This window comes from Juglans regia, chromosome 1 (genome assembly GCF_001411555.2).
Source record: "Juglans regia cultivar Chandler chromosome 1, Walnut 2.0, whole genome shotgun sequence".
Classification (NCBI taxonomy): domain Eukaryota; kingdom Viridiplantae; phylum Streptophyta; class Magnoliopsida; order Fagales; family Juglandaceae; genus Juglans; species Juglans regia.
The window spans coordinates 10,687,759-10,703,508 of record NC_049901.1 but is presented as its reverse complement, the minus strand read 5'-3'; the positions used below and the strand labels follow the sequence as shown (position 1 = coordinate 10,703,508).

The 15,750-nt window shown below is 34.5% G+C and overlaps 4 protein-coding genes across 4 annotated transcripts; 2 read left to right on the top strand and 2 right to left on the bottom strand.

Annotated features, from left to right (window-relative positions):
- The first annotated feature begins 1,442 nt into the window (after nucleotides 1-1,442).
- Nucleotides 1,443-3,414, top strand: LOC118347889 (twinkle homolog protein, chloroplastic/mitochondrial-like). Its single transcript, XM_035687954.1, has 4 exons — nucleotides 1,443-1,566; nucleotides 1,678-1,812; nucleotides 1,909-1,976; nucleotides 2,999-3,414. Exons 1-4 carry the CDS (start codon nucleotides 1,495-1,497, stop codon nucleotides 3,045-3,047), a joined length of 324 nt encoding a protein of 107 aa, XP_035543847.1. The 5' UTR covers nucleotides 1,443-1,494; the 3' UTR covers nucleotides 3,048-3,414.
- A 595-nt stretch (nucleotides 3,415-4,009) lies between these two features.
- Nucleotides 4,010-4,957, top strand: LOC108996413 (cysteine-rich and transmembrane domain-containing protein PCC1-like). Its single transcript, XM_018972304.2, has 2 exons — nucleotides 4,010-4,220; nucleotides 4,815-4,957. The coding sequence occupies exons 1-2, from the start codon at nucleotides 4,196-4,198 to the stop codon at nucleotides 4,955-4,957; spliced, it is 168 nt and encodes a 55-aa protein (XP_018827849.1). The 5' UTR covers nucleotides 4,010-4,195.
- Nucleotides 4,958-5,053: 96 nt separating this feature from the next.
- LOC118348292 lies at nucleotides 5,054-8,770 on the bottom strand. The gene is made up of 3 exons (XM_035689677.1): nucleotides 8,518-8,770; nucleotides 5,910-6,251; nucleotides 5,054-5,145 (listed from the first exon to the last, which is right to left on the bottom strand). The coding sequence occupies exons 1-3, from the start codon at nucleotides 8,768-8,770 to the stop codon at nucleotides 5,054-5,056; spliced, it is 687 nt and encodes a 228-aa protein (XP_035545570.1).
- A 93-nt stretch (nucleotides 8,771-8,863) lies between these two features.
- Nucleotides 8,864-9,433, bottom strand: LOC108996125. Its single transcript, XM_018971893.1, has one exon. It carries the CDS (start codon nucleotides 9,431-9,433, stop codon nucleotides 8,864-8,866), a length of 570 nt encoding a protein of 189 aa, XP_018827438.1.
- Nucleotides 9,434-15,750: the final 6,317 nt, after the last annotated feature.

Below are 15,750 nucleotides of genomic sequence, written 5' to 3'. Positions count from 1 at the left end.
AAACTATTAAACTATGGGCCCGAAACCCTTATGTAGATATGGAAAAGGAGAATAATATCAGGAAAACTCAGCCCATTCTATAGAAGCTGCTAAAGGAACAAAGCATTGAAAAACAAAAGTTTCAAGTTTCTTCATAATTCGCTCACGATTCTAAAAATTTCTATCATTCTTTTCCTTCTAAATACTCCACACCAGACAGATAGGGACCATTTTCCATGTTAAAATTTATGGACTGCCATATAACCTTTCCAATTGGCCAAGAGGTCTATTATCGTCCTGGGTATCATGGACCTGAATGTAGGTGTCAGTAATTAATAATGATTTTCTCCAGGTCAACCCCTACGAGTTGGCTCAAGTGGTAAAGGTCTTGGTTTTGAGGGTATGCTCCCCCTAGTTTTAAGATTCTAACCCTTAGGTGCAAACAATTTTTACGGCTCACATGCCCTTGGAAAAAAGCTGATGATTTACTTGACCCATGTGATGTGGGTGCATTACACTGGTTTGGGGTTTAATCAGGTAAAAGACATGTTGCGTTTAACAGTCCCCAGAATTCTTTATCTTTTACGTATAAAAAAAAAAAAAAAAAGTCCCCAGAATTCTTCTTCATTCTGTTATCAAGCAGAGGTTAAACAGTTCATGAGCCATCCATGTAGCAATCAAACCAAGCTTGAAGAAAGGCAGTTTTGTTTTACTAAAGTTCCAAGTCTAAATGGTCACTGAGCTGAGCTTAACAGCTCCAAACATTGCATCTGCAGAGATGAAGGGAAACCCTTTGTTTCATTGGCTTTGGTGTAATTATAAATGACTTAAATTTTTGGCTTGACAGGGGAAGAAACTTAGGGTCCTGAAGAAGTAACTTGGAGATCATACTTCTTTAGAAGATACCTCGAATTGTTTATGGGTCTCACTCTTCCCAGTTTACAGGATGAAATCTTTATCTCCTATGATACTTTCTCCCATATACCTATGCCCAAAGGAAAATGCTATACTACACTCATATCCTATTTATATCCTATTGTGCTGATGTGACACTATCCATAACCCTTGGATCAACTCTTTTAAGAAAAAAAATTCAATGTTTAATGGGCAATGCCACTTCAGCACAATAGGATAAGACTGAGAAGACAGTAGTGTATAGCATATCTCATACCCAAAAGTATGATGCTTTGACTCCAACGTTTTGGCCAAGTTCTCATCTGCCATATTTGCATGGGCAACCAATGTGGTAACAAGTGAAATGGTTCTTTAGCATCTTCAGAATGGTGGTTGTTTTCTCTCGGCTGGTGTTGCTGTTCTTTGTAGCTAGTGTGTTGTTTAGGAGAAGAAACAGGAGTGGTCCCCTTTAAAAGTATCAAGTGAACATAAAATCTGTAATGATATTTCTCCTCACACTTGCTATTCTGCCTGAACATTCATGTGTTGGATGCCTGTATTTAAAGTTTATTACCATTACAAAATCTTTATTATAGGACTGAGACTGAGTATGTCAGTCAGATGCTTACCAAAGTCAAACGTTTTGCTCAACACCATGCCTGTCATGTTTGGTTCGTGGCACATCCTAGACAGGTTGGTCACGATGACCTTTGGTTTGCTCCAGAGTATCTTCTTTTTTTTTGTAAGTAAGTTTGCTCCAGAGTATCTATCTCTTTTGTTCTAATTTCTCCCCTTGGTTCACAGTTGCACCATTGGGTTGGGGGTCCGCCTAATATGTATGATATAAGTGGAAGTGCACACTTCATAAACAAATGTGACAATGGGATCGTAGTTCATCGTAATCGAGATCCTGAGGCTGGACCTATTGATCAAGTACAAGTGAGTGATACTTTTGTGGTCATTGTGATTGTTGTTGTTATTTTTGTTGTTATAGATGGAAATACGTATGTTAACTTTTTTGAGCTGTATTTACAGATTTGTGTTCGGAAGGTTCGGAATAAGGTTGCTGGAACGATAGGTGATGCCTTCTTGTGTTATAATAGGTATGCTTTTAAAATCTACTCTTTAGTCTCATGGATGGAGTTGCCAATGAACCAAGCTGTTTGATAAACAGTTTGAACTCGATTCTTGTAACTCAATTAAAGTTATGATTGTTTATTAAATGCAAAGCTGGTTTTTTTATTATTATTTATTTATTTATTTATTTATTTATCAACTAGCTTGGTTTGGCATAGATAATTTTATATGAGGTTAATTTCATTTTTAAACTACCACCATTTTTTTCAAATTATACCACAAATTACCAAAGCCAACAATTTTGTATCTCAAGCTACCAATTTTGTATCTCAAGCTACAAATTTAGTGAGGGCATTTAAAACAATTCATTTGAAAAGTAGTTTCGGGTCCTATAATATCTAATGGTTTAGAGTGTAATTTTAAATCGGGTGGTAGTTTTGGGGTGAAAAATGAAATTTCCGAATTTCATTTCTAAGTAGGCTCGTTCTTCCATAAAATATTCTGCTTTTTCCCGTTCTTATTGATAATCCATGATCAACTTGACAACTTCCTTTCCCCCAGGGAAATTTGAATCCCCACTGCCTCCCTTGAAATAGAGTTTTTTTCAAATGAATGATTTGAAGACCTAGCTCGAGTACGCACAATCATTAATATTTAAAAGGATGATTGTGGATATGGTTTTAATTTGAGAAAAGGATAGTTGCTTTTTAAGTGTCTTCAATTGTAGAATTGTCGAACTTGTTCTTTTGAGATGGTCAATCCTTTTTGTGGGGAAAAACTTGGATATGTAGCTTCTGAAACGTGTGCATCAATCTTGTTTACAAAATCATGTAGTCAATGATCCTTTTTTTTATGTACTCAATGATCTTGAATAACAAAGAGAACAATCTGTCTGCAAGTTCTCGTGCATAATCCTTATTGACTCTTGGGGACAATCACACATTTATATTTCCTGTAATATCGTGCCCTCAATTCTATATGCTCTCCTAGTATTTATGTTATATGATGATTTAGTGTTAATGGTGGCAACATTCATGTGCTTGTTTAGGGTAACTGGTGAATTCATGGATATCGATGAACCATCTGGCAAGAGATAGACAATGCTATGATTGATAAGAAAATGGATGTACAGCAGTATCTACCCAGGTAGTGGCCTTCAAAACAGGAGGTGGTTTTCTAATGCCATTTTCCCACTGCATCAGGCTGTGGGTGCTTCCCCGCCGTGCACAACTATGGATGGTGGTATGAGGGACCAAAGTATTTTAGCTTTGGCAGTTGATCGGACCTTGATGACTTGGTGTAACCTTACACTTGAGGGCAGTTGCAATTTCTGTCAATAGAGGCTTCCTTTTTTCGGAGATGTATGGACTTAAATGGTCTATTTTGCCATGTGATTTATTAAACTTTTATATATTATCTGGTTATATTCAAGATTTGGGAATGAAATTCTCTCTTTTTTTCTCATGAATCAGTCATATTGTACCCTGTCTCTGTTATAGTGTGTAAGAACAGTAGCATGCTTTTAGTTTTAACCCCCAAAAGCTTTTTGGACAAGGCCTTCTACTTTACATATTATCAAAGATTGTTCGGAAAATGGTTTTTTTTTTATATTCAATCAATGAAGTATTAGTTAAACAAATCTCTTTGAGAATATTGACAGCTTGCGTCAAAGATACAGATACCATATGTTACTATGAACACCCCCCCATCTTCTTGGCCCCAAAAACCGGAAAGAAGCTGAGGAAGTATCTTTCTTCTTCGTTAATTAATGTTGCAATTCGAACGCGCTTGCGTAAGAAATACGTATCGAAAAGAAAAGTTCAAATCCAAAAGTTATTCTTTTCTTTCTATTTTTAAGTTTCGTGACTCGTTAACAAAGGAAAACGTAACCGAAAAATAAAGATAAAATGGAGGGGGCGGGGCAGGTGTTGATACCGGGCAGGTTACCGACAAGGACCGGTCACTGACCACACGTAAGCAAGACAAATGAATACATACAAATAAGCATCTGTTTGCTTCGTTGTCATTTTTCTTGAGTCTTCGCCACTGTCACGGCGGTCATTTGTATTCATACCCACGCGGTGTCGCCGTCTTCCCAGAAGCAACCACTCCATCCTATCCCTTTCTAGTTTCTATATAAACCCTTTCATTCCCTCCAAACTACTCCATCTATCCCTTCCCATCTCTTTCTTACGCATACACACATCTTTCGTTTGTTTTTACGATCATAACCTTTTGCTCAAAGATGAATACTACAAGTGAGCCTGCAGGTAATTAGTGAATACCATGTTTTAAGTTCTTCTTGTTTGTGTTGATGTTGGATGTCATGTCATGTGTGTGTGTGTGCGCATGTCTTAGATCGATCTCCTGGGATTTTCTAGCACCGTTTAGTCATATGTTATAATATAGGTCTACACCTCTAAATAAGTGCATGGAGTTTTAGACTTGATTTCTATAATCTGCATCCACCGAAAGCAAGTAGGTTTGATTTTGTTAGAAGATAAACGTATATATGGTTACTGTTTAGATGAGATCATATGATCAACTACTAATTCAAACACGTGAATTAATTTCCACATGAAACTTAAATAATTAACTAACTCCCTATGTAATTTCAATATATGTTTGTATACATTTAATTCAATAAGACTATAATTTCCTCCTTGGTCATGAGTCTAATACCATATATTGACATCAAATATATAATATACTTATATATACAATTATGATCTTGTTATGGGTCTCCTTGCAGTAGTACCCAATATGATCACTTGCTTAATTCGTTTTTTCCATTAATATAAATTAATTTGCCTATTAATTAATTGGCCAATCTTCTGTTCCATATCCTCCACCTCCATCTACAGCTGCACAAGGTCCTTATGCTGCACAAGGTCCTTATGTGGTACCACCACCGGCTGGTTATCCTACAAAAGATGACTCTCAGAATCCTCCTCACGGCCCAGTGGAAACCAAGTCAAGGGGTGAAGGGTTCTGGAAGGGATGGTAAGCAGTTCTTTATATCTCTCTGATTTATTTCTAATTTATTTGTTCATCGTTTTGTTATTATTAATATTGAGTTATATTTTTGGATAAATGAGTGACATTACGATTTGTCCATCTGTTTACTGCGCAGTTGTGCTGCCTTGTGTTGCTGTTGTGTACTTGATGCATGCTTCTGATCATCAGAATCGAGAGCTAGCAATATTAAAAATTCTAGAAACCATTGTTGTTTTATTTGTTTTTTTTTTTTTTTTAATCAATACGGAACTTGGATCATTCTTGTGTGAAGAATGGACCATGCGATTGGATAATTGTCATGTTCTTGCCTTGACAGAGTTATCCTTGCACTGTAATTATCACGAGTGATGATTTCCTTTTAGTGTTGTATTCTTTTCGATATATTGGTGATACTGTTATTGTTATTTTGATAATAATGCAATAGATATATTGCAAAATGATTCCATTTTTGCTCTCTCTCTCTCTTCTGGTGAAGTTAAACGTACAGCGTGCACATGATCATATCATGATGAGTTTTTTTTTTTTGATGAAGAGCCGAGAATCACCTGTCCACGAGTGATCCCGTGCCGATTATATTAATAAACCCTCACTTATGGCGGAGGAAAATCGTGGTTACATACCAATACCTGGCGTTACAATATAAAAATCCGAAACCAGATATTAAAAAAAACCTAGAATATCTAGAGAAAATTATAAAAACAACCTCCTCACCTGCAAAAAAACCATTAGCACAACAAACATATACAATAAAATCTAACCAAACCAACACAACAACCAAATAGAACCAGATTCTTAATTCTGACAGCACCTTAAAGAAGGTAACCCAAGTTTATCCAACTGAAGTAAACCTCGAGGGACCCTAGGCAATTCTCCAGCTATATTCCAATCCATATTAAGACCAGCTGCCCCACTCCGAGCCAACCAGTTAGCAACTTTATTACCTTCCCTATAAACATGCCTAACTGTGCAAACCATCGAATCCATAAGAGCAAGAGTATCCTCCCAGAAATCTTCCAAATACCATATGCCACATCTTCGCCTATTCCACCAAGAGATTACCACTTGAGAGTCTAATTCTATTTCCACAAAAATAATCCCTAGATTTTTACAAGCTTTAAGACCCCGCAGCAATGCTAACAATTCAACTCTATTATTGGAACCAAAACCAATATAAGAATTAAAAGCATGAACCAAGTGACCCTGATTATTTCTAATAATACCACCCACCCCCGAAGGTCTTGGATTTCCTAAACTACTACCATCTGTATTCAATTTAAACCACCCTGGAGCAGGTTTTTGCCAAGTCACAATTTTAATAAATTGCCTCACGGGGGCTTTAGAAGGAATATGCAAAGCATGTAAAATCTGAAGATCATACATAGAACATTTTTTTACCTTTTTCATATCATGGCTACAAGAGCTCATCCAATTTTTGTTCATTTGCCAAACCGCACTAACAGATTGAATCCGCCCCTCCATGCGGGTAGTGCATCTTCTACGCCAAAGATGCCAACTAATAATCGATGGAAGTAACCCCACAAGAATCCCCACTTGAGAATCAGTTGACGCACGTCTTAACCAAGCCGTCACTGTCTCCATCCAAGTATGACCAAGAGATAAACCAAAAATATTAGCACAATAACACCATATATTAAATGCAAACTCTCCTCCAAACAAAACATGGTTTTGGTCCTCATACTTACCTTCTTCACAGCAATCACAACGAGAGACAATCGGGACCCCAATCCTTCTAAGACTATCATTAACACTCAAAACTATGTTCCATGCCCTCCACATAAAAACCGAAATTTTAAGAGGCAACAACCTATGCCATATCCATGGATGCCAATCCAAAGTAGAACCTCTAATTCTAATACAATCCCATGCTGATTTAGTAGAAAAATTTCCACTCATGTTTAGTCCAGATTAACACGTCCGAACCCTTCTTACAACCGGCCAAAGCTTCAACAATATCGTCAACATTCTCTTGACCAACTAAAGAAATCAAAAGGTCCATATCCCAACTATTATTCAGCATACACTCCTTTACTGTAATCCGTGGATTCCCCACCATCTGGACCTCCTCCAATAAAGGACCCCTATCTTTCCATTTATCATACCAGAAAAAAATATTCCCCTCCCTCACTTTCCATCTTGAATTATTAAGCACATCGGGAATACTCTTCATAATCATTTTCCAAAATCTAGAACCTTTTTTAGTATCAATGAGAGACCAAGGAGAAGATCCCACATATTTTCCTTTAAAAAAATTTGCCCATAAGGATTTACCCTGAATTAAATTCCATGCAAGCCGCATATGCAATGCTTTTTGCATGTCCTCTAATTTACGCAATCCTAGGCCCCCTTCCTTTTCTGGCTTACAAATATTTTCCTACGACACCCACTTTTTTTTACTTTTACCATTAACCTCCCCCCAAAAAAATGTACTCATCATACGATTTAGAGCTTTAATAATTGATTGAGGAACTTGCAAAACATCAAATAAATGTAAAGCCATACTAGAAAGCACGTGTCGAAGAAGTATTAGACGGCCACCTGATGAAAGTATCTTCATTTTCCAACCACTAATTTTTTTCCAAACTTTGTTAACCATTTCCTCCAAATGCACATGCTTTAGACGCCCCAATATAATCGGAACCCCTAGATATTTAAAGGGAAAGGAACCTTCTGAGAACCCTGTCAGTCTTTTTAGGGCTCTCTTACGAGCAATAGAAATTTTTGAAGAAAAATATATGGCTGTTTTCTCTTTATTAATCATCTGACCCGACCATGCTTCATACTTTTCAAAAACCAACAAAAGTTCCTTAACAGATTTTTTTCCCCCATTCAAAAAAATCACAATATCATCTGCGTACATAAGGTGTGAGATCTGAGGAGTACCTCTAGGTTGGGAGAAATTACCAATCTTATGTGATGACACACTCTGCTTCAAAAGACGAGAAAAGACTTCCTGAATAATAATAAAAAGATAAGGCGATAATGGGTCCCCCTGATGTAATCCACGACCACCTTGGAAGAAACCTCTCATCGTTCCATTAAGCAAAACAGAATACCAAATATTCGAAATGCAAGCACGGATTAAATCACAAAAAGAAAGGGAGAATCCAAAACAACGAAAAACCTCCAACAAAAAATTCCAATCTACTCGATCGTATGCTTTAGCCATATCAACTTTAATCATAATATTTCCTCCATGAGTGTCCTTATTCAAGGAATGAACCATTTCCTGAGTAATACTAATATTCTCAAAAATATTCCTCCCAGGTATAAAGGCTCATTGTTCAAGAGATATTAATTTGGGAAGATAATTTGCCAGACGATTTACTATAATTTTTGAACAAATTTTATAAAAAACCGAACACAGACTTATAGGCCTAAATTTGTCAAAACAAGTAGGCACATCTGTCTTCGGAATTAGCACAATAAAAGAAGCCAAAAAGAACCTCGGAACCTTTTTGAAAATAAAAAATTCAGAAACGGCTGCGAAGACATCCGTCTTAATCACCTCCCAACAAGTTTTAAAAAAACCTGCTCCAAAACCATCTGACCCAGGAGAACTGTTTATAGGAATCGAAGAAAGAGCCTCCTTTACTTCATCCAATGAAGGGGTACGACAAAGACATGTACAATCCTCAACATTAATAACTGGTGAAATCAAATCTGATAAATCCGGAAGTACTCGTGACTGGTTAGTATTTTTAAGAAAATCCGCAAAATACTCAATAGCTCCATTATGAATTTCTTCTGGCGAGTTAAGCTCTACCCCATCCTGAGTTCTCATCCCTTTGATTCTTTTACGTCGTTTATTAGCTAACCATACATGAAAAAATTTTGAATTACGATCACCTTCCATATTCCATTTTATTTTAGCCATTTAAGCTAATATGATATCTTCCCTATGTCTCCAAAAATTTAATTCATCCGAAGCCAGCACAAGCTCCCTCTCGGCATCAATATCCCACTTTCTTTGTAGACAACCTTCCAGACTCTCAACCTTCACTTCCAAAGATTCAATATGGGTATTAGTCCTACCAAACACTCGCTTATTCCATTCATGAAGAGCTACTTTCACCTTTTTAATCTTACAAGCAAGAATGACAAGCCCCGTCCCAATCACCGGCACATCCCACACCTGCTTTATAAAACCAATAAATTCTGGATGCTCAACCCACATTTGCTGAAATCTAAATGGAGGATGACCATAGGAATAAGTATCCTTAAAAAATTCAACCAACATAGGGCAATGGTCCGAAGTCGTCCTTGATAAGTACGAACAAGACACCGTAGGGAACAAAGACAATAAATTTGCATCCAATAAAACACGATCCAGCTTCGCCCAAGCTCTAGCTAAACCACTCTGGCCATTACACCAAGAAAAATTACTACCTTGTGCACTTAAATCAATTAAACCACTCTCATGGATCCATTGGTTAAAATCATCCATCGCCGCTATTGGCCTAGGACGACCACCCTATCTTTCCAAATTTGTACGAATAATATTAAAATCGCCAGCAAACAAATAAGGATCATTATTTATACTATGCCACCTCAAATCCTCCCATAGAACCCGCCTATCCATCATATTACACTTTGCATAAATAAAATTACCCAAAAATTGAAATTGACCCTCAACTATCCTTAGAGACAAAAACTGTGAGGTCATCCGCATAATCTGTACATTTAAATCATTCATCCACAAGACCCATATTTTCCCACCAACTTCTTCATTAGAAATTACATTATCAAAATGAAGAGTCCGCATGTATGATTGAGCTTTAACAAAATTCTGGAAAGGCTCCATTAAAACAATCATCTTGCAATTCAACTTTCTTTGCAGTATTTTTAAACGACCTATAGAGGAATGGTAATTATCTTGATACATAAAGGGGCGCCTCATCTATATATATATATATATATATATATATATGAAAACATCCGACCTAACAGTCTACAAAACAAACTGATTGCATTGGGTTAGAACTTGGGTGCTTGAATGAAAAGGAAAAGGAGCACGTTTTATTCAGTACTCTGCAGATAAAATGGTACTGTACATAGATAGATTCTACACATGAGATCCAAGCTGGAAAACATGATGTCTAACCTGAATATATGGATCGACAAATCGACCAGTCATGTCTACTTGTTGCGTCTTGATCTACTACCTAATATTCTTTTGTAGATAACTAAAAAAAGGGGTGTAAATTGTAATATTACAAAAGGACTTTGAAGAGATCACTCGATCGTCTTAATATTACTTTGTCTAAATACGCTAATTATCTACCTTATAATGTTTTCAGATTTGTTAATAAACAGACTTTCAAGTCAAACTCATGGAAAACACATGGGCGTCTTTTTTCTTTATTTATTTATTTATTTATTTTTGGACACCACACGATCGAGAGGTTCCTGATCATGATCATCTAGCAGATATCTCTTTGTTTGGGTGTGACCACTTGAAGAAAGTGATATCATGTAGTGTTAACTAATCCAATGAATTTTTGGTGGGGATAGATATGAGGACAGATCATTGATCTTATCTCTTCGCAGTCACCAAAGGGTTTTTATTATTCTGGGTATTTAATAATGGAGTAATGCATGGACCTTAATAATGAGTATTTTTTCGCTGAAAATTGAAAACAACAGCACTCCTTTTCTTATTCAATGAGGCATCCAAACTTCAAAGAATGAAATTGAATATTATAAAGCTTGATGCGACTTTCAAAATCTTATCTGAGCACCAAAATATCTGAACACCAAAATAAGTTTTAATAACAAAGTTGACATGATTATAATAGGAATTATTTGCAAGATAGACGGAGTGAAAGTCCCTTAAGTTTTGTGGGATCAGGACCATCTTTAAAGAGAAGAGAAATGACGTAAAAAGTGTCACGAATGAGGGTTTTTTTTTTTCCTTAACTTAGTGATTAAGAAAATATTTTTTTGATGATATTGTGATTTTTTTTAATTTTAAATATTTATGATGATTAAAAAAATACATCAAAAAAGAAAAAAAATAAAAAAGTAAAATGTGCTTTTCGAGAAACACATTCGACACATATTTTCGGTAAGTGTAGTGCTGCTCTTAGAGAGAATTACAAAGTAACAAATCCGTTTTGAATTGCATTCTCTTTATCTCTCTCTCTCTCTCAAGAAGATGGGTAAAAAGTTGCTCTCACTGCTACTTGGCCATCTGAGTCGTACTATTAGAATTGAGAGTTCCACGTGACACTGCCGTGTCATATTAAAAAATTCATATATATATATATTTTTTATTACCATCAGTATTAATTTGTTATCATGATAGTAAGCATTTATAGAATTAGGGCTGAGTATTGATTCAATTGAAGTCGGTATGGCCTAATACCGACTTCGACTCCGACCCTTGTAGATTCTGCTCCACCAAGTTGGAGTCGAAATCGGAGTGGAGTTGGATTTACAACCACCTAACACTAAAACACAGATCTTAGAACACAAGATTCACAACACCCAATCACAAATCACAACCAGCAACCATGAACTATCCAATCACCGAAATCATCCAAAAAAATAAAACCAAAATGCATATGTAATATCGGATTAAAAGCAAAAAACAAAAAATCCAAAAAAAATTGACACAGATCGAGACTCGAGAGACATGGATCGAGAGGCAGAGGGTCTTCTTGATGTCTACATGGCAGAGGAAGAGATTGAGAGGCGAGCGACGGGCGACGGGCGATGGGCTAGAGGCTAGGGTTTTTTTAAAGGAAAGTTAGAAACTGAGGGAGTGAGAATTCATAAGGGTTGGAGTCAGAGGAGTTGGAGCCTGAAGGATAGGGTTTCTTTTTCGAAACGACGAGGGATGAGGGGGGTGGGGTTTTAGATAACATATTAAGATTGAAAAAAAAAAAAAAAAAGGACGATGTTCTGTTGGGGAAGTAGAAAGACTAAAAAATTCATCCAAAACAGAACCATTTTATAGTAAAAAGACATCGTTTCAGCTTAATTTGGGCTGGGTTTTGCCTTTTGGGCTGGTCTGCTTCGATTTTTGGCCCTGTTGAGTTTCTAAACCCAATGTTTTCCCTCTGTTTTCCTTGTTTTTGGCTTTTTTCTCCCTAAATCCTAAACTAAATCCTATTTTTTAAAACACTAAATTTTATTTTTATTTTAATCTTTGTTTTAGGTTTTTAAGTTTCTAACCCTAAGTATTTTTATTTATGGTTTTTATAATTGTTAGTATTGATTATTATTATATATTAATTATGTGTTATCATATTATAATTTAACATTTTATCATACTATGGTGTCTAATTATATGTTATCAACTTATCATTCTACTTAATAATGGAGTAATGCATGGACCTTAATAATGAGTATTTTTTCGCTGAAAAGTGGAAACAACAGCACTCCATTTTTTATTCAATGAGGCATCCAAACTTCAAAGAATGAAATTAAATATTATAAAGCTTGATGCGACTTTCAAAATCTTATCTGAACACCAAAATATCTGAACAACAAAATAAGTTTTAATAACACAATTGACATGATTATAATAGGAATTAGTTGGAAGATAGACGGAGTGAAGTCCCTTAAGTTTTGCGGGATCAGGACCATCTTTAGAGAGAATTACAAAGTAACAAATCTGTTTTGAATTGCATTCTCTCTCTCTCTCTCTCTCTCTCTCTCTATGAAGAAGAAGGGTAAAAACTTGCTCTCGCTTCTAATTAGCCATATGAGTCGTACCATTAGATTTGAGAGTTCTACGTAGCACTAACATCTCTTAATAAAAAAAATCACATTTTTTTTTTCTTATTACCACTAGTATTAATTTGTTATCATGATAGTAAGCCTCTATAGGATTAGGGCTGAGCATCTATTCAATTGAAGTTGGTATGCCCTAATAACGACTATGACTCTGACTCCGGCCTTTGTAGACTTCGCTCCGCCAAGTTGAAGTCGAAATCGGAGTTGAGTCGGAGCTACAATCACCCATCACCAAATCACAGATCTGAGAACACAAGATTCACAACACCCACTCACAGATCACAAACAACCCATCACATATCACAACTAGCAACCATGAACCACCCAATCACCGAAATCATCGAAAAAAATAAAACCAAAATGCATATATAAAAACAGATTATAAAAAAAACCGAAAAAAATTGACATAGATTGAGACTTAAGAGACATGGATCAAGAGGCAAAGGGTCTTCTTGATGTCTGCAAGACGGATGAAGAGACTGAGAGGCGAGCGACGGGTAGGAGGCTAGAGTTTTTTTAAGGAAAGTTAGAAACTGAGGGAGTGAGGGTTCATAAGGGTCTAAGTCAAATGGGTATTCGAAGGACGGTGTTTTGACGACGAGAGAAGAGATGGCTAGGGTTTTTTTTTTTTAAACAATGAGGGACTGAGGGAGACTAAGGTCATTGGGGGAGGGGTTTAAGATAACATATTAAGATAAAAAGAACGACTCTGTTTTGCAGGGAAAGTAGAAAGGCTAAAAATTAAGCCAAAACGACACCATTTTATAGTAAAATGATGCCGTTTTGGCTTAATTTGGACTGGGTTTCACCTTTTGGGCTGGTCTGCTTCGATTTTGGTCCTTTTGAGCTTCTAACCCCCATTTTTTCTCTCTGTTTTCAGTGTTTTGGGCTTTTTCCCCCCTAAATCCTAAACTAAATCCTATGTTTTAAAACACTAAATTTTATTTTAATTTTGATCTTTGGTTTAGGTTTTTAAGTTTCTAACCCTAAGTATTTTTATTTATGATTTTTATAATTTTTAGTATTGATTATTATTAGATATTAATTATATGTTATCATATTATACTTTTAACATTTTATCATACTATAGTGGCTAATTATATATTATTAACTTATCATTCTATTTATGGTTTTTATAATTTTTTCAATCACTCAACTTAATTGTCAATATTGATTAATAAAAATTATTATTTTAATCGACTTGTACTATATTATCTAAAATTGAAATAGAATTATAATACTAGTGTTATTATACATTGGTATTGCATGTACTATAACTCCATAATCTAATTATGCATTATTGTAAATAGACTTGTACAATAGGGTTTAAATACATTGTTAGTATTTGTACTTGTACTATAGTATTGATTGTAGACAATTACATATTGTTATACTAATAGTATACATGTTATTAACTTGTTATACTTGTACTATACTAGACTACTAGTGTCTAACTTATGGATAATAATAGACTTACTACCCTCCTACCACCCTTTACTACTTCCTTTATTTTTTTAATTTTTAATTTTTACTTAATGGTTAAGAAAGTAAGTATTAGTGAAGTTGTATATTTTTTTTAATGTTATTAATGATGTTAAAAAAAATACTTAAAAGAAAATAATAAAAATTTCAAATACACTATGGAGTAGTAAATGAGTGATAGGAAGGTAATAAGTCTATCATTATCCTTAACATATTCCTATTATAGTCTATAGACTTGTACCATAGTGATTAACTACATATTATTATATTAGTTTTTAACTTATTTCTAACTTAATGATATACTAGACTCAGTATTATATGTTATTATATTAGTATTATTATATATTAGTATACATGTTAATATATTATTATACATTAGTATTACATGTAATTAGACATTAGTGCCTCTGTGCTTATACATTACTATTACATGTTATTATACTTTAGTATTACATGTTATTATACATTAATGTTTATATATTAGTGTTAAATGTTATTATATATTGATTATTATACATTACTAGTACATTTTATTAAACTATTGTTGTTATACATTAGTATTACATGTTATTATAAATTTATACATTTGTGTTTATACATAATACATTAGTATTAAATGTTATTATACATTTGTTATTGTATATTAGTATTACATGTTATTATACATTAGTGTTACATGGTAATAATAGTACGTTGTTTACAGATACTAAATTATTATTAGTTAATTTATATTATAGTATAATTGTATTATTTTAGGTATATTTGTTCATACTAGTATTTAACTAACTATATAAGTTATAGTTGTATAAAAAATATATAATTAATATATAAAAAAAGTACATATGTTTTTATAAAAATATGTATAATATTAGAGTCGGAGTTGGAGTCGAGGTAGAGTTGAATTTCCAGATTTTTGCTTAGCCCTATATAGAATGATGGACAACGTTAGTGTGCACCCTAAACATGCACACCAATGCAAATGTTTTTTTTTTTTTTTTTTTCTTCTTCTTCTTTTAAGCGTTTTTTAAACATTCTTAATCATTAAAAAAAATGAAAAATATACAAAAACTAATAGTTATTTTCTTAATCATTAAAAAAAAATTAAAATATATGAGTGAGTATATTTGGTGGGCATATTTATGAGTCATACTATCATTTTCCTAGAATGATCCATTGACTACAAATAATTATCAAATCCCTTAATAAAACCAAAAAATATATCATTCTCATTACCAAACAATAATGCTGCTAAAAGTTTCGATCAATCTCCAACTAGGCATGCTCCTGTAAATTGTACGTCGTAATTAACACTTTCCAACAATTCTCAAACTCCTCAATTATTTGAGAGTCATACACACATTTTAGCAACTGACTCTTCAACCTGGTTTTGTATGCATTATGAGAACCGAGCTTCTCAGGAACTTTTTTTAATATGTGCCACAAATAAAATCTATGTCGGGTATTAGGAAATATAATAGCCATCACAATTTTCATTACTCTATCGTGGTCTGTGATAATAACCCTTGAAACTTTACCATC

Excerpts from the sequence above, each read along its gene's own strand:
- LOC118347889 (XM_035687954.1), top strand. The coding sequence starts at position 1,495 with ATGCTTACCAAAGTCAAACGTTTTGCTCAACACCATGCCTGTCATGTT. Across the intron at positions 1,813-1,908 it reads GACCTATTGATCAAGTACAA|ATTTGTGTTCGGAAGGTTCG; the intron begins GTGAGTGATACT and ends CTGTATTTACAG. Across the intron at positions 1,977-2,998 it reads GCCTTCTTGTGTTATAATAG|GGTAACTGGTGAATTCATGG; the intron begins GTATGCTTTTAA and ends GTGCTTGTTTAG.
- LOC108996413 (XM_018972304.2), top strand. The coding sequence starts at position 4,196 with ATGAATACTACAAGTGAGCCTGCAG. Across the intron at positions 4,221-4,814 it reads TACTACAAGTGAGCCTGCAG|CTGCACAAGGTCCTTATGCT; the intron begins GTAATTAGTGAA and ends CTCCATCTACAG.
- LOC118348292 (XM_035689677.1), bottom strand. The coding sequence starts at position 8,770 with ATGAGAACTCAGGATGGGGTAGAGCTTAACTCGCCAGAAGAAATTCAT. Across the intron at positions 6,252-8,517 it reads GTCAGATGGTTTTGGAGCAG|GGTGGTTTAAATTGAATACA; the intron begins GTTTTTTTAAAA and ends AACCTGCTCCAG. Across the intron at positions 5,146-5,909 it reads TAGGCATGTTTATAGGGAAG|CTCTCGATTCTGATGATCAG; the intron begins GTAATAAAGTTG and ends TAATATTGCTAG.
- LOC108996125 (XM_018971893.1), bottom strand. The coding sequence starts at position 9,433 with ATGGATGATTTTAACCAATGGATCCATGAGAGTGGTTTAATTGATTTA.